Here is a 25,673-nt window from a genome sequence, read left to right as displayed (position 1 = left end):
GAAGCCACCGCTCGGAGTGCTGGCTGGAGAATGGATTGGGGAAGCCGGAGCAGCCATGAGGGGCAGTGTGGTCATCCAGGCAGGAGAACATTATTATTAGAAATAGTATTAGAATATTCCTAGAAATAATAATATTAGAATATTATTAACCATGATATGATCCATGTTCAAGGAGCACATGTTCTGGCCAGGTGCTGGGCCAAGCACTGTACTTCTGTGACCCCATTTCACCCTCATGCCCCACTCTAGTTCCTGACTGCTGCAGTAACAGATTACCACAAACTCAGTGGTTTGGAACAACAAAAATCTGTCTTTCAGCTCTGGAGGTCCGAAGTCCAAAATGGATCTCACAGGGTTAAAATCAAGGCCTCGAAGAGCTGTCTTCCATTCTTGGGGCTCTAGGGGAGAATCCGCCCCTTGCCTCTTCCAGCTTCCACAGGCTGCCTGCCTTCCTTGGCCCACAGCCCCTTCCTCTGTCTGCACAGCCAGCAAAGACCGGGTGGTTCTTTCTCACATAACATCCCTCAGCTGCCTCTTCCGTACTCAGATCTCCCTCTGCCTCTCTTCTGCCTCTCAATTCACTTGCCACCTTCCTGTGACTCTCGCCTCCCTTTTATAAGGCTCCTTGTGATGCCATGTTGGGCCCACCCTGGTCATCCAGGGTAATCTCCCCACCTCTAGAACCTTAATTTAATCACAGCTGCAGAGTCCCTTTTGCCATGTAAATGTTTACTGTTTCTGTGGATTGGGGTGTGGATACCTTTGGGGGACCGTTATGGAGTTGACCACACCCACAGTTACAGATATGGACACAGAGGAGGCACAGTTAGTCCCCAGGGCCGTGTGGGCTCTCAGGGGGCAGAGCTGGGCTGAGAGCCAGTCTGTTGGTCTTCAGAGGGGGTGGCCCCCAGCTCCCATTCCATTCACACTGGCCTGGGTCCCTGGCCTTGATGCTGAGGAGTTTGCGGGAGAGAAAGGAAGCGGCTGCCACGGCATCCAGGTTTCTTTCCCAGCCGCTGTTTTGGGAGAAAAAGCCAGTTTGGACAGAGGCCCCTGGAGAGAAACCTCTAGATGGTTTTATCTCATTGTTTCTGACAAGCCTCTTTTAGGCTGGTTTACATCAAACGTCTTTCATTTGCCTTGCCATCTGGGCCATGAGTTTACTGTGTCACCTGAGATATGGGGTCAAAAACAGCATTATTTGAGGTGCCTGGGGCCACGGTCGGAAGAGATGTTGACCTGCAGATAAGGTGGAAAATCCCCAGTTTTGCTCCTCTTGGAAAAACATGATCTTTGTTGCAGAGGGAGATACTGTGTGTACACTAGTGCTTGGGCCTACTGCCCCAGAAGCTAGAGAGGTACTAAATGTATCCTTAAACCACTGAAACACCTTCTCTTGACGTCCAGACTGACTCTGCTACTGAGGCCTGCGGACCTCATTAATCTTCATTGCCATAGGTGATGTTAGTAGTGATGTTGTAGCTACCATTCACTGGGGGCCAGTGATGTGCTGGAGTCCGAGAAAATTGTTAAGAAACAAAAGATGGGGGTTAAGAGCCTGAACTCTAGAGCCAGCCTGCCTGGGTTCACATCAGCTCTACTTAACCTCTTTGAGCCTCAGTTCCCTCATCTGTAGGAATGGGGCTGATCCCGAACTTGATTAAATCAAAGATGCCGTCCATTAGAATATGCGCTGTTTCTTTTATGTACTACGAAGAGAGAAGGGCAGTGCCCGTGAAACTGTGACCTGTCAGTGAATGCAAAACACATTCTGATTTCAGAGATGTTAGTTACAATGTGAGGAAATGCACGTTGGAATCAATGAAATACCTCGAGAGCACCCACCTCCTGGGGCTCTTGTGCTTAGGCTGGTGTCAGGCACATAGAAAGGGCTCAGTCCACGTTAGCTGGTATTGTTTCTGTTGTCCCCATTTTACAGATGAGGAAGCTGAGGTTGAAGTCACTTCCCGAGGTCACCCGACAAGCAGTAAATGGTAGAGTTGGGATTTGGGCTCCCTCGGCTGTGTGTCTCTTTCATGGCCCCCAAATCATGTCCAATAACAGGGTACCCGCACCATGGATGAGATGAGAGATCAGGAACAGGCTGGCACCGTGGCCGTGTGCCCGTGAGCAGGCCCTCCACCCCTCTGGGTCTCCACATTCTCACCTGTAAGAGGTGGGTGATAACGTGGACCCTGCAGGGATGCTGGGAAGGATGCCTGGTTGTGAGAAAGGTCCCACATGTGCTCAGTAAACCTTCATCCTCTCCTCGCTTCCCTTCCCCACCACCCAGGCACAAGCAGCTTTGAGGGCACTGGCGTTAGCCACAGAAACCCCAAGCTCGGAGCAGTTGCCATGGATAGTTGGACTGACTTGCCTGGACAATTGGAGCCTTGGGCACCCTGGACACCTGCCTAATGGCTGCTCCTGCTTAGAGCTCAGCCCTCACCTTCAACTCAGCCTCCAATAAACACCTGAGCAGGCACAGCCAGGCCTGGAGCCCCTCATTCCCCTGTAGATGCTGCCCCTCGGGGCTGTGTGAAACGTTTAGAAATAGTTACCTGGGGTGTCAATATTGGCTTAGATTTTAAAGCTTAGCGCTGTTGGATTAATTGTTCATCCTTTCCTCGCTGATTTTTTTTTTAAGTAAATTGTTCTTGGAAGGATAACGTACCTGCCAAAGTGTTCAGATCCTAAGGGCACAGCCTGATTAATTTCCACTAAATGCACATCCATATAACCAACGCCCAAATCAAAACGCAGAGCATCACCTGCCCCCAGCTCCCCCACCCCCTCTCCATCCTCCCCACCCACCAGGGTCACTGCTGTGCTGACCTCTAACACATGGAGCAGTTTTGTCTGTGGACAGAGGCCCTGTCTGTGGACAGAGGCCCTGTGTGGCTTCTTTTGCTCAACATTACGTTTAGAACTTCATGTCTTTTGCGGTTAGCAGTAATTTGCTTATTAACAGTCCAGTATGAATATATTTTGTTATACGGATATATCATAATTTATCCATTTTTCTGTCTGTGAACATTTGGGTAGGTTCCAGTTTGGGGCTATTATGAATGGGTTGCTATTAACATTCTAGAATATTCTAGTACATTCTGGTACGTGTCTATAGGTGAACATGAGTGTGCATGCCTTCTGGATACATACTTAGGAGATGAATTGCTGGTTATGGCTTATTTGTATATTTCACTTAAGTAAAAGTGCCAAGCGGTGGTCATACCAGTTGATATCTTACCAGCCATTGTGCGTACGTGTGTGTGTGTGTGTGTGTGTGTGTGTGTGTGTGTGTGTGTGCAGGGGCTCCAGATGCCATAAGGTAGTGAGATTAGCAAAGACTTTAGCAGCTGCAGCTGGAAAGGAGGATGTGAGCAGGGGAAAGGAGACAGGGATGGACATTTGGAGGCTGCAATTTCTATGCAGTTACACTGAGAGTCTGGGAGGCTTGGAGCCTGTTGCGATTGGCCATCTGCAGTGGGGACATATTTCTTCTGGGCTCTGGCCTGTCATGAGTGTAGGTGGCTGTTCAAGAACAGAGTCTCCAGGGGAGGGAATCCACCCACCGTCTCCGCCATCCCTAATACTTAAATGTCACTGTGGTCTAATTGGCTGTGCAGCCCACTGCCCCCCTCCACCTCACCTCCAGCAGTAGCAAACCCAGTGCCTGAGACAACAAGGCGGGGACAGCCCTGAGTCACCATGGCTGCCCCTCGCCGACTTACTGGGCAACCCTGGACAGGCGGGCGAATCAGATTCCCTGTGAGTCAGCTACCCTGGGAATCAGCTACCCTGGGAATCTCACCTCAAGCAGGTGAAGAAACAAATCTCAGTTGAAGATCATGGATGATTATAGGTAGCATGGTGGGTAAGTGGATACGTGGATAGGTAATAGACGGACAGAAGGATGTGATGTGTGTATAAGTACGTAATTAATTAATAGCTTGCACACAAGTATGTGTATATTCACCATTGTATTGATCATTCACCACCTCTCACAATAGCCAGAGTTTCACGAATACTTACTGTGTTGGGCATGGAGAGTTGCCTACACCTTGACACACCTGATTCCGTGTGATTCTCCTAAGAAACCTTGTAAAGCAAAAACTGTCAGCCTCGTTTTACAGATAATGAAACTGAGGCTCAGACAGGTTAGCTCTCCTGCCCAGGGTCACACAGCCACTGACTGACAAACCACGGTTCTAAGACAGTCTGACTCTGGGCACCTGTTCTAACCAGTGTGCTCCACTCCCCACCTGCTCCTTCTCTCATTCAGTCCTCATACTAACTCTGTGGGTGGGTATCATTAGTTCCCTTTGATAGATGAGGAATCTGAGGCCCAGAGAGGTTAAGTAACCCATCCAGAGACACAACGACACATGGTAAGTAAAGAGCAGATCTGGGATTCAAACAGATCCCTCTGATACCTGAGTTCTGGCTATAACCACACAATTTCAGCTAATTCAAGCCCACAGCAGAGCTCGGTAACTACTAAACGAATGAATACAAAGCCAAGAATATTTTAGCAATCAAGTCACAGATTAAAAGAAAAATCCATGCCATCATTTAGACATAGATGGAAAATGAACTTTCCTAATGTCATTCCTTCTTCTTTCAGCCAATATTGGATGTGATGAACCAGATGTGATGCTAGGGGCTGGGGAATGCTATGGTGAATCTAGAACTCATTCATTCACTCGTCGATTCATTCACTCACTCACTTGTGGACTGTTTATCGAGTTCCTGGTCTGTGTGCGCCAGGATTCAGGCTCATTGCAGAGGAGAAGGTTGGGTAAACACACTGGCAATTAAATGAGGTGTTACTGTCACTGTATAATGTCCTTTTTCATCTTGTCATTCATCTTGAACCACTGGTCCTCGAAATTGTTTGAAAACCCTCTATCCAGACAGGCATCTGCTTTGGGGGAGTGTTACTGGTGTTTACACACCCCTGTCTAAAGGCTTGAATACATTATTCACTGATGGTACTTAGTACACATCAGCGACCGCTTCGCTGGTCTTTCATCACTTTCCCCACACACCAGTGGATCCTGGCAAGTGAGAGCAGCTGGGCCGAGGGGCCGGCAGAGTGCCGTCTGAGTGCTGTCTGAGGACCCCAGAAGTTATCAGTTTACAAGCAGATTTTTGCCTGTGAGAGCCTGTGTTAGACGGTACGTGGCAAAACCTGCTTCTGGGCTAGGCTAGACTCTGCACGTGTCCGTGGATGCTGGGGGTAGCTGATAAAGATGCTGAAGAACCCCAGAGGAATTGCTCCCAGACCCGAATCCCAGAACCAAAACTGAGGTCCAGTGCAAGGCTGTGGTGGCTTAGTATCTCACAGGCATAATAGTGGCATGTCCACACACCCCCACTCTCTATGTGTCACTTGTGTGTGTGTGTGCTGCGTGGCTTGCGGGATCTTTTTCCCCCAACCAGGGATCGAACGCGGGTCCCGGCAGTGAAAGCACCGAGTCCTAACCACTGGACCGCTAGGGAATTCCCTCTATGTGTCACTTTTAATAACCGTTGTGTGTGGCCCTTATCGCAACAACTGCCAACAATTAATTGTGTCCTTCTGCTTTCCAGCCTCTGTAAGGGCCGGACACTCTATTCTGTGGTCAGGGATGCCAAGATCGTCTTGGATGTCAACAAAACGAGGCAGATTGCCCAAGAAATTGTGAAGGTACCGTAGGGTCTGGGGCCTCCTCCCTGAACCTCAGAAAGACCCCTCCTGAGACTCATGGTCTGGCTTCAGATCAACAGTCTGGGCTTAAAAGAGATTAAACTTGACCTGCACAATACCAGGCCAGATACAAGCATGAGGGATGGTCTACTAATGTTTGGTTTCCATCTGGTGCCCCATCATCATGATAATTGGGTGTGTGCAGAGACCCAGGGCGGGGGGAGGGACTCTTCTCATTGATAGACTCCCTTACCCCTTGAAGCCTTGAATTCCCATGAATGTAAGCCATCTCTCTCCACAGCTGCTGGGGAAGCATCAAATTGGTGTTGTTTGGGATTAAAACAAACAGGAACATCCTGTGTTTTCTGGTGGGTGCCTCATTAGTCCATCGTCTTCAGGTTTTTATTTCCCATTGGAAGTGTCAGGACTGAGCTGCAAAAAGAAATAAAGATGTGACTGCTCATTAAGGCAAAAAGAGAAATCTAGACATTTCACCCTTAAGCTTGACCTCCCATAGACCCTTCTCCATGGTCTTGATTATCGCCTTGTGATATGTCTCCTGAGGCGCACAGTGAAATTCTGCAGTTGTGTGGGTTAAGTAGATCTAAGGAACAAGTCTCCTGCAGATGAGTTATTTTGCAGAATGGAAGTGGAGAAGATGGCCGATGGGATTCCTTACTCTGGGGCCCTCTTTTCAGGTTTGTCCCCGCCCCTCTCCCTCTGGGGAGATCTTCCTTCGTTTCTTCTTCAGGAAGCAGAAGAGCTTAGATGGAGATGGTTTTGCTATGATCTGAGGGTGGTGGCAGATTTCTATCTTGGGGACCCTGCCTGTTCCCACTCGCCATGCCTTCTCCACCCCACCTGCAAACCTTGGCATTTGGGTCCCAGATCTGCAGCTGTTCAGTGTGGTTTCAGTGGAAAGGCAGGGCGTGTGAATCGTGAACCCGAGCCAGGCTGGCAGTGAGCGCATGGGTGTCCTCTGGCAGCTCCCTGTATCCTTGTTTCTTGCAGGGCATGGGCTACCTCCACGCCAAGGGAATCCTGCACAAGGACCTCAAGTCCAAGAACGTCTTCTACGACAACGGCAAAGTGGTGATCACAGACTTCGGGCTCTTCAGCATTTCCGGGGTGCTGCAGGCTGGCAGGTGAGAGGTGGTAGAAGGGCCCAGAGGGGTTCTTGACAGATGACGGTCAGGGGATGAGAAGTCACCCAGATGGCTTCAGTGACCTAGACGCGATGCTGGGCCTGAGGTCGCTTAGCTGTGCGGCTAGGCTGCTGAGCCCGTGATGCAGTGCGGATGCCCAGGTCACACTCTGAGTCCCTTGGAAATGGCGCCTTTGAATGGGCACAAAGCATCCTTCAATCCTGCAACGCCCTTGCCCTTGAGTTTCACTGGAAGACACTCTCCTTACTCCAAACACGCACATGGAAGCTGGGCTCCCCCAAGCACCCTTGCTCAAAGTTTTCTTATGAACCCCGTTGTTTTAGTACAGCAGGAGTGTAGTTAAGAGCAAGGGATTTAAAGTCAGACCCACCCGGGGCCCAACTTGACTCTGCCACTTATGAACTGTGCCTTCACTTTCCTGCAAGAAAAGTGATGGGTATGATGCTTCCTGCCTCAGAGGGTCGTTACGAGGGTAGAATAGGACAACACACAGCAAGCATCCAGCACACTGCCTGGAGCACATTGAGCACTACGAAGAATACTGGTTTGGCCAAAAAGTTCGTTCGGGTTGTTCTGTACCATCTTATGGGCAAACCCGAACGAACTTTCTGGCCAAGCCAGTAGCTTCTGTGGAGTTGTTGTGATTAGTATTAATTTGCATACACCTCCTCAGTAGCACCCAGGAGGGTCATTAACTATTGTTAAGTAATAAACTCTCAGCCACCACTCACCCTAGAGCAAGCTACCTTGAGTTGACCATGTGAAAAGCAGCCTGAACCCAAGTAAACAACCCATAATTCAGAAGGTCTGCCCTTTGTGACTTTTAATTTGGAGTGTGTGCGACACACACTCACACACACACACACACACACACACACACACACACTTTAAACCCAGCATGTTCTCTCTAATCATGCCTCTTTCAACAAATGGTATGCTTCTCCAGAAAGGCAGCACCCCCCAAGCCCTGGTTTCTGTCATTGTACTTCCATTTCAGCTGCTTTGGAGAATCCCTGATCCCTTTGAGGTACACCCAGGAGCCCCCCAACAAAGTGAATTTTGTTCATGCTCTGTAATACCTTGAATCTCAGTCAGACCCTCTGAAATGTGGTGGAGCCCGATCTAGCTGTTCCTGTGTGTTGCAGTAACAAACAGCAGCTTAAGGGTTTTTTTTTAGGTTTTACTCCACCCAAAGAGATTCATCTCCAAAACTACATCTAGTCCCTAAGATAAGAAAGTAAGTAGACAGGAAATTAACAAATGGATCTGTGGATAGATGGAGAGAGTCATCAAGTCAGAACCCAAGAAGCCAAGAACCCACTTAGGTTCCAGTTTACTGGTTGGGGAATCGCTCCCTCCCTGTTTCCATTGCCCCAGGCCAAGGGCAGAGGAAGCAGTTGGTGACATCACTATGAGCCCAGGTATTTGTGTCAAGACAAGAGGGTTAGCAGGTGTTGTCTTTAACCTAGCTCAAGGCTCTTAAGAAAAAAAAAATCAGATTCCTCCCTCCTGGTGGCAGGTCCACACGATTTCTCCTTGTCAGTGGCTTCTCCCCCAAAAACCAGAGGGCCTCTGATCTTTTCCCTTTATTTATTTATTAAAATTTATTTATTTTTGGCTGCGTTGGGTCTTCGTTGCTGCACGTAGGCTTTCTCTAGTTGTGGCGAGTGGGGTCTACTCTGTTGCGGTGCACAGGCTTCTCATTGCGGTGGCTTCTCTTGTTGTGGAGCACGGGCTCTAGGAGTGTGGGCTTCAGTAGTTGTGGCACACGGGCTCAGTAGTTGTGGCATGTGGGCTCAGTTGTTGTGGCTCGCGGGCTCAGTAGTTGTGGCATGTGGGCTCAGTAGTTGTGGCTCACGGGCTTAGCTGCTCCGCGGCATGTGGGATCTTCCCAGACCAGGGCTCGAACCCGTGTCCCCTGCATTGGCAGGCGGATTCTTAACCACTGCGCCACCAGGGAAGTCCCTGATTTTTTCCCTTTAGATTCATGGTTTTCTGAAGCCACAGGGAGACGAGAAAGCAAAGGGAAAAGGAATGACCTTCAGCTCATTCATGAAGGCCCAGTGTCAACCAGGAAGGGAGTGCAAGTCAAGGGCAAGGTGGCTTCTGGCCTTGTCGCCCAGACAGCACACCGCCCCCGCCCCCACTGTGCCCCAGCCTGGCTGTCAACACAAACCCAGTTGGTGTTGCAAGAGGCCAGGGAGCCCTCAGCAATCTCTCCCAACCAGAGATCCACAGCGTCTGGCTACCCAGGAGTAGCCATTGGTGGCTTCCTGTGCTTTTTTCCCTGTTGGAGGGAAAATAGGGCTTAGTTCAGAACTTTGTTCCCAGATGGTGTGCTATAGAATTCGTGTAGAATTGTGGTTAGGAGTTTAGTCGCTGGAGTTTTAAAGACTTGCAATCAAACGGATGTTAGTTCTTTCCCTTGTTACCTCCATGGCTTTGGGAGGGTCACTTAAGCTTTTTGAGGCTATTTCCTCACCCATAGAACAGGGGTGATATCCACCTGATTGTGGGCACATAAGAATTAAGTTGGGTGGACAGCCTGACATACAGGAGGTACTCAGCAGGAGTTACGTGCCTTCCTACCCTTCCCTCAGTTAGACCTTGGGGCATTGACAGTGCTGGGTGCCCAGAAAGGGGAGATCAGCCGAGCCTGGGGCAGGGGTGGGGGTAGCGGTAAAGTGAGCACGCCCTGAACATCCATACAGATGCCAGAGCTTCCCCTGAGCCCGTCCCCGGCATTGCCTTGCCTACAGCTGTTCTACCATCGTCCAGAAAAGGTGTCATTTGAGATGCCAGTGGTATCATGCCAGTTGCCCACAGGCTGTTATTGATCATAATAATAACCATAATGAAGATGATTTGGGTTGGTCACCGATGGGTCCATCACCATGGGAACAGGACACTCCAGGGTGTCTGTGCCAGGCCTGGCTTCCAGCCCCCTCTAGGCACGTGCTCACGTCCGCCCCAGGATGATGGTTAGCGAGTGGCCAGCACCCTCCTTCCTGGCCCAGCCCTACAATTCCAAACCTCCACTGCCCCAGTGAGTCAGGAGGAGGCGGAAGGGGCTGTTGGATGAGATGGGAACAGGGACATTTGCCCTTTGGGCAGCAGCGTTCCACCCCACCCCACCCCACAGGGCCTGGTCATGCCAGTGGGGTAGCATGATATGTCCCCACTACACTGATGTTCTTGGGGTTTCTAGAACGCCCCAAAGAGGGCCTGCCTTGGGCCTTTGTCCTAACTTCTCTCCTGCCTGGCATACTCTTCTCCTTGTTCGCATGGCTGGATCCTTTATGTCATGATCTCCTGCCTGGAATACGCTTCTCCTTGTTCGCATGGCTGGATCCTTTATGTCATGAAAATCTTAGCTCACATTTTACCTAAAGTAAGCTCCCTCTTATCTTTGACACATTCTCCTATTTTAATCTTTCCTATTTAGATAATTCATTTGTCATCACTTTCCCCTACCAAAGTACAAGCTCCAGGAGGGCAGGGGCTTTGTCAATCTTGTTCACTGCTGTGGTCCCAGTGCAGAGAACAGAGCCTAGGCAGAGTGGGTGCTCATAAATACAGCCGGTCCTCATTATTCGCGGATTCCATATCTGCAAATTCACCTACTCGCTAAAATGTATTTGTAACCCCCAAATCAATACTCGCGGCACATTCACAGTCATTCGTGGACATGTACAGGGTGGTGAAAAACTTGAGTCAACTGATGCACATGCTCCCAGCTGAGGTCCAAGGAGAGGATGCTGTGCAGTTTTGTTTCAGCTCTCATCAGCGATGACCAGAGGATGGAGATGGGATGGTGCAGTGCAGGGCAAGCAGCTCCAGCTCTGGGGCCAGTTGGATGGGTTTTGCAATTCTGCCCTCTGGTAGTGGGGCAGCCTCAGGGCAAATCACGTAATACTTCTGAGCCTCATTTTCTCTTGTGTAAAATAAAATAGACTAGGATGAATTGTTTTTAGGATTTAAGATTATAATCTTTTTGAGATGTGTGCATGCGTGTGTATAGATACATTTCCTCCAGGAGCAAAAACTCAGTTTTCACTAATTCAGTGTTTGCTGAGACTTTATAGAACATAAGCACCACGAATAACAAGAATCGGCTGTATTTGTTAAATGAAGATGGAGAAGGGGGCGCCTCAGAGGCGAAGGGACACGATGACTGTTTGGGTGTTGGGTGTCTCTCTCCAGATCAGCCTTTCCTGCACCTCCCACTGAGTCTTGGCCTCAAGTACAAGGTCAGGCAGTGCTTGATGGGGGGCTAGGGATGGGGGAGGAACACAAGAAAGCCAGCAGAGATGGTCCAGGGACTTGGGGTCCGTGATGGAGGGCTGGTCCTCCCTGGGCTGTGAAACGGGGCTCACTGTGCTTTGCCTCTCCAGGCGTGATGACAAGCTGCGCATCCAGAGCGGCTGGCTGTGCCACTTGGCCCCAGAGATCATCCGTCAGCTGTCTCCCGACACAGAGGAAGACAAGCTCCCCTTCTCCAAACACTCGGACGTCTTTGCGCTTGGGTAGGTGGCCCACCCTGGCTTTTGAGAGCCCCAGCCTGGGCAGAGGGGCACTTCCCAAAACATTCCCTTAGTGCTTCTGGAAGGGACAGGGCATCTGTCTGCGGAGGAAAAGGTGGCTGGATTTCTGGGTGAGTTAGGGGGGATCTGAGTGGGCTGTAGTAGAGAGACCCTAGCAAACCTTCATGCCTGGTTTCTAACTGGTTGTGTGACCATGGCAAGTTACCTGATTCATTCATTCATTCATGCAATAGCTATTTACTGGGTGCCTGTTCTTAACAAATTGTCAAAAACTTAGTGGCTTAAAACGACCTTTATTATCTCAAGTTTCTGTGGCCAGGAATTTGGGCGTGGTTCTGAACTGGCTCAGGATCTTGCATTAGGCTGCAATCAAGATGTTGGCCAGGGCTGAGGTCTCATCTGAAGGTTTGACAGGCTGAGGATCCATTTCCAAGGTGGCCTGCTCACATGGCTGTTGGCAGGAGGCCTCAGTTCCTCACCACACAGACCTTTCCAAAGGCTGCTTGAGTGACCTCACAACACGGCGGCAAGAAGCTGCATTGCCTTTATGACTTAGTCGCATAAATTGTACATCGTCACTTCTACCGTATTCTGTTTGTTAGAAGCAAGTCAGCAAATCACGGGGAGGGGAATTAAGCTCCACTTTTTACAGGAAGGAGTATCAAACAATTTGTGGACATTTTAAAACCACCATAGGTCCCTATTCTCTCTTGTCTGGTGGAAGACAGACAAGGAAACAGTTTTTTTACAAAATTCTGTGATAAGTGCTATGCTGGGGATAAACACAGGACTGTGGGAAGAAAGGAGGAACTAAATCCAACCTGGGAGATCAGAGAGAGCTTCCTGGAGGAGGTGACTCCTGAGCCTGTGTTAAAGATTGAGTGTAAGTAGTCCAGGTGAGGGTAAGGTGACGTGTTCCAGATAGAAGGAGCACATGAAAAGCAACAAGGGTGAAAAAGAACAAATTGCCCACAATGGAGGAATATGTGGGGAGCAGGAGTGGAGGGAAGAAGACGAAGCTGATGGATGGAGAATCAGGAAAAAATGAGCCTGGGGTGGTGAGATGAGGGACTAGAGAGGAAAGAAGGCATTCTGCAGGGACCTAGAGGCTGAGTTAAGGAGTTTTCATCTTCAGGGCAGTAGGGAGCCACTGATGGTTATTGAGCAGGAGAGTGACTTTTAAAAGTGTATTGAGCACATAATCACACTCTGAGCTTTAGAACAATCACTACTGTGTTGAAAACGGAAAGGAGAAGGACAAGATTGGGGCCAGTTGACCAACGCAGGGGGGAGATGCTGAGATTCTCTGCTGAATCAGTGCCAGTGGGTGTGAAAGCTGGGATTGGACATAAGAAGCAGCATTTTGGGGGTGGAAGTGATAGGGCTTGATTGTTGGTTTAAATGTGGGTGATGCCAGATATCTGCCTGAAGCAACTTAGCAGAGAGTGGTGTCATTCACCAAAGTAGAGACCCTGGAGGTGGGGCAGGGTTGGGCCATGCCAGGAAGGCAGAGAGAGCAGATTTGGACACAGTTTGAGCTACCTTGGAGACAGCCGAGGGAAGCAACCAGAAGGCGGCTGAATCTACACATTTTAAGTTTGGGAAAGAAGAGTTCAGGACTTGGCGGCAAAGAGAGTAACTGCCGCCGTGGGAGGGGATGAGGCGTCTTTGAAAGTACAGAGGAGGGAGAGAGGGTCCAGGGCACAGCCCTGAGATGCAGATCCAGACTCTCTGAGAAGGTACAGCAGGAAGGCTTCCGTGCGCCTGTCCCTCAGGTGGCCATGCTAATCCTCACCTTACCTCGACCGTGGGGGCGGTTACATGGACTGGCAGAGATAAGCTGGGAAAGCTGCTTGGGAAAGTTGGAGGCTTGCAGATGTGTGCAGTTAGATTTAGCGCCACCAAGAGATGTTACAGAGAATATCTTGCCCGGAAAAGCACCCCTGCTGCGTGCTCTCTATAAATCGGGGTGGGGGCAGTGTTTGCTGGCACATCAGTATTCTCGCCATCTGTCACTTGGGCCCCTTAAGAGGCTGTCACTTGCCCTGCTTAGTTTATGCCCAAATCTTTATCTAGTTAGATATTGTTATCTGAAACCAAATTGCAATAATTAAGTTGGTATATTTTACTATCAATTTAGCAAAAGAAAAAAGAATGTAATTAACAAAATGTACCAAAGTAAGTAATTGGTTTTCCACTGCAGTTTTAATCTTTAGCAATTTTTTTCCCCTTCAAGCGAGTTTCTCTTGAAAGTTAGGTTTGAAAAGGAGTTTTAATGAGGCTTTTATTCCTGACACTGCTGAATTCCGAGGGGCCTGGTGCTCCTGGTTTCCTGCCAATTAGGTGCATCTTGTTGCTTGGGAACATCATGCTGGGGCATGACTTAGAACAAAAATGGACTTTTAAAAGTGTACTGAGCACCGTGTTAAGCTTGTGGTGGGTGCTGTCTCATGGCATCTTCAGAAGCACACTTTGAAGCAGGTACCATTGTTCCCAATTGACAGATGAGGAAACTGAGGTTCCGAGTGGCTTAGTGACTTGCCTTATGGTAATTAGCAGTGAAGCTGGGAGTCAAACTTGGGACATCCTGACCCCAGGGTTGGAGCTTTTAACCACAGAGCCCCCAGGCTTGAGAGCCATTTCACCACTCAAAGCCCTACTTCCCTCAGCCATAAGTCAAAGATAATAAAGCCCATTGAGATGTTCTAAGGATTGAATGAGAAAACACCTGTAAGGCACACAGCACAAGGCCAAGCTCCTGATAGGCTCCCTTCCCCCCTTCACGTGAGTGGTGCCTACACTCTGTGGGTGCCTCCTTCACTAGGCCCCAACCATCAACTAGAGGGTTGCCCTCCCAAATAGTTCACTGCCCCAATTACAAAGGACCCTCAAATGGGATGGAGTGTAGGTTTCTCAGTATAGCATAATGGCCAGTGGTGTAATTCTGTAGTCAGATGGCTTCAACTCTGGCTATACCTCTTATTTTGCTGTATGACCCTGGGTAAGGTATGTAACCTTTGTGAGCCTCAGTTTCCCCAGCTGTAAAATGGAGCTGATAATAGCACTTCTTGTTTAAAATGTGGGTTTTATTATTATTCAGGTTTGATGAGGCCAATAGATCAGGAAACAACTACCACTGGATAGTTTGTTATTCACAGTCCCCAGAAGGAGAGGGCACATCATACCACGCAGGGCCACACGGGGAAACACCAGGGTCAGTCAGGAGGCAGAGGGAGCAGGAAGAAAATGTGGGCAAGAGCCGTTATTGTGGTTTTCTCGGGAAGGAAGCGGTGAGGCAGGGTAAGCAGGCTTAGCATTCGCTAGTTTAACTAATTGCAGTGGGCTCTGGGGTATGGGGGCTGTCCTGAGTAGGGAAGGTGAATATTGGCCCTGAGCCTGGTAGCGGAGATGGAGGGATGGTGGAGGACTTTGGATTGTTTAGTTTGCATATGAAAAGCACACTTACAGGTCAGTCCTTTACTATCTCTAGGAATTGGCTAGCCCTGGGAGGGGCAGTCCCGCCAGGGTCAGCAAGGCCCCAGATAGCAGAACATCAGAATAAAAGGCATGCTAATACACCTCCCCCATAATCATAGTAAATACAAAAGGCTAAGATTAGTGTCTAGCACAGAGTGAAAACTCAATAAGTGTTATTGTTTATGATGAACTAGAATCATCCAGCACGTAACTTGAGAACTTCCTGACCACCTAACTCAACATCCCAACACCTGAGCATCACCACCCCTCCTCGCCCCAGAGGGATGAGAAGATGCTGAGAGGCGGAACCCTAGAAATAGCTGGTTTGATACAGTCCTCTATCAGTAAAAAGGGTAACTGAGTGCTTCGTGTTCTTTAAAGCAAATTTACATAAATTATCTTAGGTTAGAAGAAAGATCATTTCCTAGGATGGTTTCAGTTAGTCCCTGAGTTGGGGAATCTTCTCAGTGAGTTGAGACCTATCCCCACCGTACAGCTCAGTGACACCCCAGCATCCTCTGAACACCCCGACACATGCACCATGGTCCTCACTGCCGCCCACACCTCCCAGCATCACTTAGGCACTGCCCAGCCCATCTCCCCATCCGTCCCCACGTGCCGCTCACTGCAGCAGGCAGTCGTTTCTTCCATCATTACGACGTCGTGATTTATGAAACAGACGATAACATAGTCGACCTCTCTAGAATAATTCCAGCATCGAGTTGTTCTGGCATTCAGCCTCCCAGATAAACATTCTTCCACTGCAGTTTTATCATCATTCTCATTTGGCAAGTAGGGAAACCTGGATTCAGAAGGGAAGCAACCTACCCAGTGACATGTTACTAGCATAGAATAGAATCAGGACTTGAACCCAAGGCAGTCTGACCCTCAGATTGTTTTTTTTTTTTTCTTTCCACTATTTCAAAGGAAGTTTCCTTCTTAGAAAACACAAATATAATAGAAAAAAAATTCTGTCCTTTCTATCACTGAGAGGGAGCCCTTGTTAACATTTTGCTGTGTTGCTCTTATTCTCTTGTCCATACATATATAGTGGTATTTAAAAAGCATAACATACCTTATATACAGTTTTGTGTCCTGTTTTTTTCACTTAAAATTATATTTTGAGCATTTTTTATGTCAGCAAAATTTCTTTGAAATGTTATAATAATAATAAATATCTTAGTTTATGGATTTACCATAATACATGTAACCAGTTCTTGTTATTTTTTTAATCTTTATTGGAGTATAATTGCTTTACAATGTGACGTTAGTTTCTGCCGTACAACAAAATGAATCAGCTATATGTGTACATATATCCCCATATCCCCTCCCGCTTGAGCCTTCCTCCCACCCTCCCTATCCCACCCCCCGAGGTCGTCACAAAGCACTGAGCTGATCTCCCTGTGCTATGCGGCTGCTTCCCATTGCTATTTTACATTTGGTAGTGTGTATATGTCAATGCTGCTCTCTCACTGCGTCCCAGCCTCCCCCTCCCCCCATGACCTCAAGTCCGTTCTCTACATCAGGGTCTTTATTCCTGCCCTCCACTAGGTTCATCAGTACAATTTCTCTAGATTCCATATATATGTGTTAGCGTACGGTATTTGTTTTTCTCTTTCTGACTTACTTCACTCTGTATGACAGACTCTAGGTCCATCCACCTCACTACAAGTAACTCACTTGCATTCCTTTTTATGGCTGAGTAATATTCCATTGTATATATGTGCCACATCTTCTTTATCCATTCATCTGTCGATGGACACTTAGGTTGCGTCCATGTCCTGGCTATTGTAAATAGTGCTGCAGTGAACATTGTGGTACATGACTCTTTTTGAATTATGGTTTTCTCAGGGTATATGCCCAGTAGTGGGATGGCTGGGTCACATGGTAGTTCTATTTTTAGTTTTTTAAGGAATCTCCATACTGTTCTCCATAGTGGCTGTATCAATTCACATTCCCACCAACAGTGCAGGAGGATTCCCTTTTCTCCACACCCTCTCCAGCATTTGTTGTTTGTAGATTTTTTGATGATTGGCCCCTCTGACCAGTGTGAGGTGATACCTCATTGTGGTTTTGATTTGCATTTCTCTAATGATTAATGATGTTGAGCATCCTTTCATGTGTTTGTTGGCAGTCTGTATATCTTCTTTGGAGAAATGTCTATTTAGGTCTTCTGCCCATTTTAGGATTGGGTTGTTTGTTTTTTAGTTATTGAGCTGCATGAGCTGCTTGTAAATTTTGGAGATTAATCCTTTGTCAGTTGCTTCATTTGCAAATATTTTCTCCCATTCTGAGGGTTGCCTTTTTGTCTTGTTTATGGTTTCCTTTGTTGTGCAAAAGCTTTTAAGTTTCATTAGGTCCCATTTGTTAATTTTTGTTTTTATTTCCATTTCTCTAGCAGGTGGGTCAAAAAGGATCTTGCTGTGATTTATGTCATAGAGTGTTCTGCCTATGTTTTCCTCTAAGAGTTTTATAGTGTCTGGCCTTACATTTAGGTCTTTAATCCATTTTGAGTTTTTTGTGTGTGTATGGTGTTAGGAAGTATCAATTCTTGTTATTGAACAATTGTGTTATTGCTACTTTTTTCAGTGTTCTATATAATGGTGTACAGAAGATCCTTGTCATTGAGTTTTTGTCTGTATCCCTTATATTCCCCTTACAGTAGTTTCCTAAAATTACAGGCATGGGGTCAGAGATCCTAGCCGTATTATATTAGACTGTTCAGGTTCTAGCTTTTGATTCATTTTAATTCAGGCACCAGAGAAGATATCCTGGGATAAGCATGACTTCTAAGACATTGACAAAGCTTTATGTACATCTTAGGTAGCAGAACACCAGCCCTGTGAGGCAGAAACTAGGGGGCCAGAGTGGTTAGCCAGCAGGCTGACTGGGTGGGCGCACGTTGGTAAGGGGACACAGAGTTGCAAGGGACGTATCACACCCTTTAACAATGTCTGCCAACAGGACAATCTGGTATGAACTCCATGCCAGAGAGTGGCCTTTCAAGACCCAACCAGCAGAGGCAATAATCTGGCAAATGGGCACAGGCATGAAACCCAACCTCAGCCAGATTGGCATGGGAAAAGAAATCTCGGTAAGTCCCGGGATAGTGCCAGGTCTGGGGGATGAGGGGAGAAGCAGACACAATTCTGGGCCTTCTTTTTCCTGCATGTTAATAAGGTTGCAAACGCTTTCCTGGAGGGTGACAAAAAAGCCTGCGCACAGACTCATCAGGTGATCATTTGGAGCTTAGAAGGCAAAGCTTTTGAGCTGTGCCTGCAATTCCGGTTCCTACTATCAAGGCACAGTAACACTTGGCCAGGTTTTTCCTAGCAAGGGATTGCTGAGCCTAGTAGAACCAGTGAATCCCTCTTTTTCTCTTATTTTTTAAAGACATACATTAAGATATCACTGGTAGGGGCTTCCCTGGTGGCGCAGTGGTTGAGAGTCCGCCTGCCGATGTAGGGGACACAGGTTCGTGCCCCAGTCCGGGAGGATCCCACATGCCACGGAGCGGCTGGGCCCGTGAGCCATGGCCGCTGAGCCTGCGCGTCCGGAGCCTGTGCTCCTCAACGGGAGAGGCCACAACAGTGAGAGGCCCGCGTACTGGAAAAAAAAAAAAGATATCACTGGTATTAATGATTCTAATTTTATTTGGATCTACATAAAATTTTTAAGGCATTATCCAACTCAGAACAAGACATGTGGAAACAGAGAAGCCTGAGTATAAATTAGTAATCATCCTGTAAAACACATCAGGAAGAATCCTGTTTTGATCAGAAGATAGATGTGGCAGGGAAGGCATAATTATCCGGTATGTTTTTAAGGATTACCTGTCTCTAGATTTCCTTTCTCAAGTGAGGCAATTACTAAGAGTAATTTTCCTGTCTGTGACTTTAAGGGCGCTTATAATATTAGGATGTGGATAGAAGCTTCAGGATTCCCTTTTCTCCCTCCTTTTTGAGAAAAATGCCAAGAAACTCCTTGGGGAGCATTATTGATTTCAATGTATCCCAGACCTTCTATAATAGGATTTACCTAGTTTGCTATATAGGCTCAGAAAGTGGATGAGTAAAAGGATGGATGTTGCAATGGATGAGTGATGCATGGCTGGATGATAGATGAAGGATAAATACATGAACTGAGATGAACAGATAGATGGATGGGTGGGTGGATAGATGGATGGGTGGGTGGATGGATGGATGGATGATGGAGGAATCTGGCAGTGGAACAAATGGGTAGACAAACAGACAAATCCAAGGAGATGTCAAGGAGTAATCAAGAAGTTACTAGTTACGTTAAATCACCATCTTGGTTTCTTTTAGGACATTCTTCTCTTCTGCTGGGCCTTTGAACAAGAAGAGAGACCTACCTTCACCAAGCTTATGGACATGCTGGAGAAGCTGCCAAAGCGGAACCGCCGCCTGTCTCACCCTGGACATTTCTGGAAGTCTGCAGAGTAAGTGTTCCCCCTTAGCATCTCTCCCCACTGCCCTGTCCTCTGGCCTTTGTCACCTTTTTGCTCCCCTCCCCAGCTCCTCTGCCAACCGTCTCCTTTCCGCGTACCCACCTCCCTCCCCAGCGTACCACCCTTCCCCACCGTGTTTCTGTTCAGGGGAATCTCCTCTGCAATTTGGGTCCTAGAGGCTGCCGTACAGGGCCTGGATCCCCGTGGCTACCATGGCTGCCTCATTGCCTGTTTCCTCCTGATGAAGGTTGATGCCCCAGTAAGTCTGAGCATCACACGGTGAGGTGGTACCCTGAACCCACCAAGCCCTACATGTCAGCCGTTCATCAAAGTAGAAAAGTCCTGGGGTGTACCTATTTCACGGGCGATAGACGGGCAAGGTGTCTGTGTCCTATTCCTGTACCCACGGCAGACATGACTAATCTATCACAGTGCTTCTGCCATCACTCACTGGCACTCATCAGCAGTTACTTAGAATCAGTGCGTGGATGCCTTTCCTGGCCGTTCCAGATTTATCCAGCCTCCTTCTTTTACACATGGAGAAACCGTGGCCCAGAGACATTCAGCAACTCACCCACATCTGCATGGGGTGTTGGTGACAAAGCTGGGGACACAGGTCAGGTCCCAACTCCCCAGTCTAGAGTTTGCTTTCCCCACAACATCAGCCCCTCTAGGCTCTTCACTCACACTCGACGGCTTTGAGACGGTCACTCTGCTGCTGTGGTCCTTTCAGAAACCGCCTGGGTCGGCGGTGGATTGGGGGAGGGCTCGGCTACGGTAGGCCCAGGATCTGGGTCCTGTCTAGGGCTTTGTAATCTGCACAGGGGACCAACCAAGAGGTCTCAGGTGCAGCTGGCACGTTCCCAGGAGGAGAGCCGCTAACTCGAAACTCGCCTCTGGGATCTTGGGTTTGCCCTCGCATGGCTCCATCAGAGGACCTGGCATTTCTAGAATCCCAGTGTGGCTTAGCACGTGGTGAGCTGGAGGCAAGGCTGAGGCAAGCCTGCCTTCCAGAGCGGTGCATCTCAAAATTTAATATGCATTCATATCACCTAGGGACTTTGTTAAAATGCGGATTCTCATTCTGTATGTCTGGGGAGGGGCCCAAGATCTTGCATTTCCAAGGTGATGCCGACACTGCTGGTCCATGGACCACCCTTTGGGCCTGTGTTGTCCCAAAACAGCCACATACCAACTGGGGCTATTGAACACTTGAAGGGGGTGAGTCTAGATTGAGATGGGCTTTGAGTAGAAAATCTACACTAAATTTCAGAGACTCAGGAGAAAGGAAATAATGGTTAATCCCTCCTCTCCCTAACCCCTAATCGTTCATCTACGTTCTGTCTGTATGAATTTACCTGTTCTACATGCTCCATATAAGTGGCCGCATACAATATTTATCCTTTTGTGTTTGGCTTCTTTTACTCAGCATGTTTTCAAGTTTCATCCACAGTGTAGCATATATCATTAGACCATCATTCCTTTTTACGGCTGAGTGATATTCCGTTGTAAGTCTATACCACGTTTTGTTTGTTCATTCATCTGTTGACGGAGGCTTGGTTTGTTTGCACCTTTTGGCTATTGTGAATAGTGTTGCTGTGAACATTGGTGTATAAGTGTCTGTTCAAGTCCCTGCTTCCAGTTTTTTTCATCACCACGACCACCAGCACGACCTCCATCATCTGGGTACCACTTATTAAACACGTGTGTGATAGGTGCCGTGTCAAGCATTCTGCCTGCGTTATCTCACTGAATCCCCAGGGCCTCCCTAAGAGGTAGTCTGGTACCCCCAGAGGAGGCACAGAGAGGTTAAGTGCCTATTCACAGGTCACATAGCTAGTAAGGAGCAGAGCAAATATTGGAACCCAGATGGGTCTGGACCCTAAATCCATGATCTTGACCCCTCCATTCTGCTGCCTTCTAGGCAAAGACTGCCTGTCTTTCTAGAACCATCCTGGGAGAGTGGGCATAAATTCTGCCCCTGACAGCCCAGATCCTGGCTCAACGGTAGTCAGCAAAGCCTCCACCCACAGCTGGAGTCTATGGTGTGGGTCTTTTCTCACCTCCGCTTCCTTTATCTCCATCCCTTACTGAGCATTCTCAGCAACCCCACATGGCACATGGGCTGGTGTTCCGGCTCCACGTGGCCTCAACCCAGCTCACAGCTGGGTGACCATCCTAGTCCAGAAGCTACATGCTCCAGTGAGAAGAGCCTGCTGCTTCCTGGCTGTGCACCCTTGGACAAAACACCTAACCTCTCTGAGCCTCATCTGTAAATGCGGTGTAATGTGCCTTTCTTGCAGGCTATCCTCAGGTTTAAACGAGATCAGGTATGTGAGTTGCTTGGCACAGAGCCCAGCGCATAGTAGGACCTCCGCCTTTTCTTGTGGAGGGTGGGAACAGCTCATCTCAGACCACCTGACCTCCGAGAGGGCGCTAATTCACAAAAGATGGCGTTGTCGTACCCATGTGACCTCTTGCCACTCTCTCCCTTCTCTCCGTGCTCCAGGCTGTGACCACTGGACAGAGGGACAGCGCTCAGCTGCCTCAGCTCCCAAGCCACCTCTCCTCCCCTGCTCTGCCCTCTGCCAGCTCAGGAGGCCAGAGGCTCACCATCAGAGGGTACCGACCCCGGCCGGCCTGGGAGCGCTGCACGACTGAGCCCGGCAGCTTCCCTGCACCCCAGACCCACGCCTTCGCTCGGGCAGGGGTGGGGACCCCGAGCCAGGACTTCATGGGACCAGCCAGGGAGATGCAGAGATGATCAGTGAGGCCCAGGGGACGGTGTAGACAAGAGAACTTTGGGCTGGATGTGGAGCCCCTGGGCCGTGGAGGCTAGGGCAGGGGTCCCACGCGGGCAGGCTCACAGGACCGGTCTGTGTGTGCGTGTGTGTCTACGTGCGCGACACCGTCCGCTCTCAATTGCCCTTGATGACGGGAGTCAGGCTGCCCCAGGTCCGGGGCTGAGCGCCCATCAGCTGTTTCGGTGTCTGCGTGGTGGGTTCCAGCTGCGCTCTCTGGAAAGACGGGACGGGGATGCAGAGCTGAGCGCGCGCTTAGTGGAGGCTACGGGGCCGAGATCTGGGCGGGAAGCTCAGCTGTTCCTGTGCAAACATCTGTTCCCGGAGGCCCCCCCACCCCAAGCCTGTCAAGGTTTGGGCACCTCTGCGTATCGCTCCGAAGTGCATGTCTTCTGCGCTCTGGGTCTCTCTGGGCTACGCTTCCCCGTTTCCGCTGCCCTCTCCGTTCTGTGACAGCCTCGTCCCCTTTCTTCCTCGCTGCCCCCCACTTCCATTTGGAAAGCACAGTGGCTCCCTGGCCAAGATGACTTCAGGGGGCTCCTTCCAGCTCACCTTCATCCATGACGGCCCCCTGAGGTCTGAGCCTTGGGAACTGGGGTTCTGGGAGGGGGAAGTTCTAGGACATTCTTTTTCCCTCCCTCTGCCCTGGCACTTACACCAGCTAAGTTTATCCACCACCATGATGGAGATGGGTCGTCGGGTTTGGTGTGTGTGTTGGGTTACAGGGCGTGTGCACGGCATCTTGTTTGCAAATGACCCCTCCCGCACTCCTGCTGCTTCACCCTTAAAAAGTCCAACTGGGGAGGCGAGGAGGGCAGCTCTTTGTCGGGGTTCTGCATTTTCAGCTCCAGCTGGTGCCGAACCGCAGAGCGGCTCCCCGTTCGACGCCTCTGCACGCTCAGCGCCCCTGCCTTCCATCCCTCACCTTCACTCCCCACCTGGCCCAGCTGCTCTTGCTGTAACCACACCAGGGTCCAGTGTTCTGCGCGGGGGTCGCTGGGAGCAAGTCAGGTGCAGAATGACAGGGAGAGCCTCCGTCTTACGTTCCTTACCTGACAAGGGAATGTCTTACGTTCCCCAAACCCTGGACCCCATTCACCTGACCAGGCATCCGAGGGAAATCTGCCCCCCAGCAGGGCGCTAGCAGGACAGCTGGACATTAGGCAGGAGGCCCAGGCTCTGCCCACAGTCCCGCCGTACTTCTTGGGCACTGCCCAGCCTTGCTTCTGGTCGCCACCTTATCTAGATGTCTCCCTCAAAGAGAGGGGACCTCCGACTTCAAAAACCCACCTGGGCTCAGACTCAACGTCCAACCAGAGATACGGGAATCTTCCCCACTTTGGTTCACTCTCTGGGGGGCCAAGCCTGCTTCCAAACTGGGAAAAATGATGAGACCGGTCATGCTTCCCGAGACCCTGGCTGAGGGAAACCCCAGAAGGCCTTCCTGGTTACTTTCCCAATGCTCCCACCTGCCTGGGACCAGAGGCTCCAGGCCCCCATGTGGGCCATTCCTAAACATTCCTCTTCTGGGGCATCTGTCACTGTGGCCCTCAGCCCATTTGCGTGTCTGGAGGCGTTGACACGTGTTTGCACAAGCCCCAGCTGCTTTGCTGTCGCTGCGGGCAGCTCTTGTCAGCGGCCGCCACGCTGTCAAGGCAGGTCACCCAGCGAACCCGCCCCAGGCCTGAGCCGGGGCCTCCTGAGGGTCTCACATCTCTTTAGCCCAATCAGACTTCTTGGGTCCGTGGACCCCAGTCTTTATCATGGACCTCTGTGTGTGCGGGGTGGGGGGGGAAATAAGCAAGGGGATGAGCAGACAAGGTCAGCTCCCGGAAGCTGCAGCCCACTCCCTCTTGCCTCCGTTGTTTCCAGAATCAACTAACAGGGCCACCCAGAGCCTTTGGCCGGGCCCAGCAGCATCTCCACAGGCTGATTTTTCCATTTGTTCACAAGCACCAGCTTGAGGTTAGGGGCGGAGCCTGAGGGACCCAGGGAGAAACCCCAGCTTCCCCTGCGCCTTTGGAGTTTCTCTGCCTGCAGAACAGGGTCCCACGTCACCTGCTCTCGCCTTGCCGCCTCCCTCTTTTCGCAGGTCTTTACTTTGTTCCCTCCTTCCTCAGTCTCCGCTGTAGCCAGTACAGCCCACCCCCGCACCGCCCTCCAGCTGCACCACCCTGAATTGTTTAGAAGCCACCGCCCTCCAGCTGCACCACCCTGAATTGTTTAGAAGCCAGCTTTTGTTTGCAGACATTTTGATCCAGAAGGAACCAAACCACCGCTTTCCCTGCTGACCTCAGTCCTTATTCACTGAAGCACTGGGAGGAGGCCATGTTCATTCATCTTTTGCAAGGGGAAAAAAAAGGTGGTGTGTATATTTACACCGTAGTTGCCAGCCCACAATTGGCTCATTCTGTAGAATCCACAGCACAGATTGTGTGCAGGTGCCCGGCGCCCAGCAGCGAGTTGCCTCTGTCTCCGCCCTGCTTTCAGCAAACCCTTAGGTACACAGGCTTCCCAGATGGACCAGTCCACAGGGTAGAGATTCACTAGGGAGCCTTGACCTTGCCTTCTTTCAAAGGCATGTGGATTTGCACACTGAATTCCCACCAGCTCTTCCTGGTCACAGGTCTTTCATAAAACGGGGAGTCCCCTTGCAGGGGGACCTTATGTGGGGACATCTCCACACGTCACCATCCCCAGAGTGAACTGGAAATCGAAGTCTCCACTTAATTGTTTCGGCATCGTTTTCCCTTTGCTGGTCAAAAAGAAAAATCTTGTCTTGCCATGGAGTCCTCCTTTATTTTCTACCTTGGATTCTGCGTCATTAGAAGCCCTGGATTGATCTCTGGAGACTAGACTCCTGTATCTGGGAAACCCTGGTCTGCCGCCTTTCCACCTTCCAACCCATGTGCACACATCCCGTCCCACTCGTCACCACCCACAGTTCTTGTCCTCGCCTGTGACTGATCGTCTAAGGAACAGGAAGCAAGTGATACACACTGAGGCCCAATCACTATGTTTAAAAATCTCGACTTAGGGTTGGCACGTTATGCCCCGTGGGCTACATCCAGCCCACCAAGTGGTTTTTACAGTGTTTAATTGGGGAAAAAAACAGAAGAGCTCATGATACGTGAAAACTCTACGAAATTCAAATATCGATGTCAATAAACAAATGTTGGTTCACAGCCACACCCACTCATTTACATACGGGCCTTGGTTTCACTTGTGCTGCGACAGAGTTGGCTACTTGTAACCGAGACAGGGTGGCCCTTCAAGCTGAGAATATTTACAGTCTTGCCCTCTACCGAAGACTTTTGCCGACCTCTGATCTAGGCGACTGTCAGAAGGAAGAAAAAACCAGTTTGCACATGGTTCCCAGAGGAGGAACAGGAACCCAGGGGGAGGGAGTTACAGGGGCCAAGAACAAGTTCCAGCAGGGGAAGAACTTTCTAACGGCTTGCCTTGGAAGGTAGAAAGCTCCCCGTCCCGGGAGAGGCGTGAGCCGACGTTGAGACCCCTTGGTGTGCA

At 49.6% G+C, this 25,673-nt stretch overlaps 1 protein-coding gene across 3 annotated transcripts in view; it reads left to right on the top strand.

The window, feature by feature from the left end:
- KSR2 (kinase suppressor of ras 2) overlaps positions 1–25,350 on the top strand; it is a 400,523-nt gene extending 375,173 nt beyond the window's left edge. For 2 of the 3 annotated variants that reach the window (XM_029234471.1, XM_029234459.1), the window contains exons 15-20: positions 5,593–5,689; positions 6,701–6,834; positions 11,250–11,381; positions 17,841–17,970; positions 19,202–19,335; positions 21,854–25,350. In XM_029234471.1, the coding sequence (XP_029090304.1) occupies positions 5,593–5,689; positions 6,701–6,834; positions 11,250–11,381; positions 17,841–17,970; positions 19,202–19,335; positions 21,854–21,860 (634 nt within the window). In that variant the 3' untranslated portion in view covers positions 21,861–25,350. Of the gene's footprint in view, positions 1–5,592; positions 5,690–6,700; positions 6,835–11,249; positions 11,382–17,840; positions 17,971–19,201; positions 19,340–21,853 lie in introns of those variants that run through there. The other variant, XM_029234465.1, reaches the window with a different exon arrangement.
- The last annotated feature ends 323 nt before the right edge of the window (positions 25,351–25,673 follow it).

The sequence above is a fragment of the Monodon monoceros genome, unplaced genomic scaffold, assembly GCF_005190385.1.
Source record: "Monodon monoceros isolate NGI ecotype Baffin Bay Population unplaced genomic scaffold, NGI_Narwhal_1 Super_Scaffold_1, whole genome shotgun sequence".
NCBI lineage: Eukaryota > Metazoa > Chordata > Mammalia > Artiodactyla > Monodontidae > Monodon > Monodon monoceros.
The sequence above is the reverse complement of the archived record's forward strand: the minus strand, read 5'-3'. Positions and strand labels throughout refer to the sequence as shown.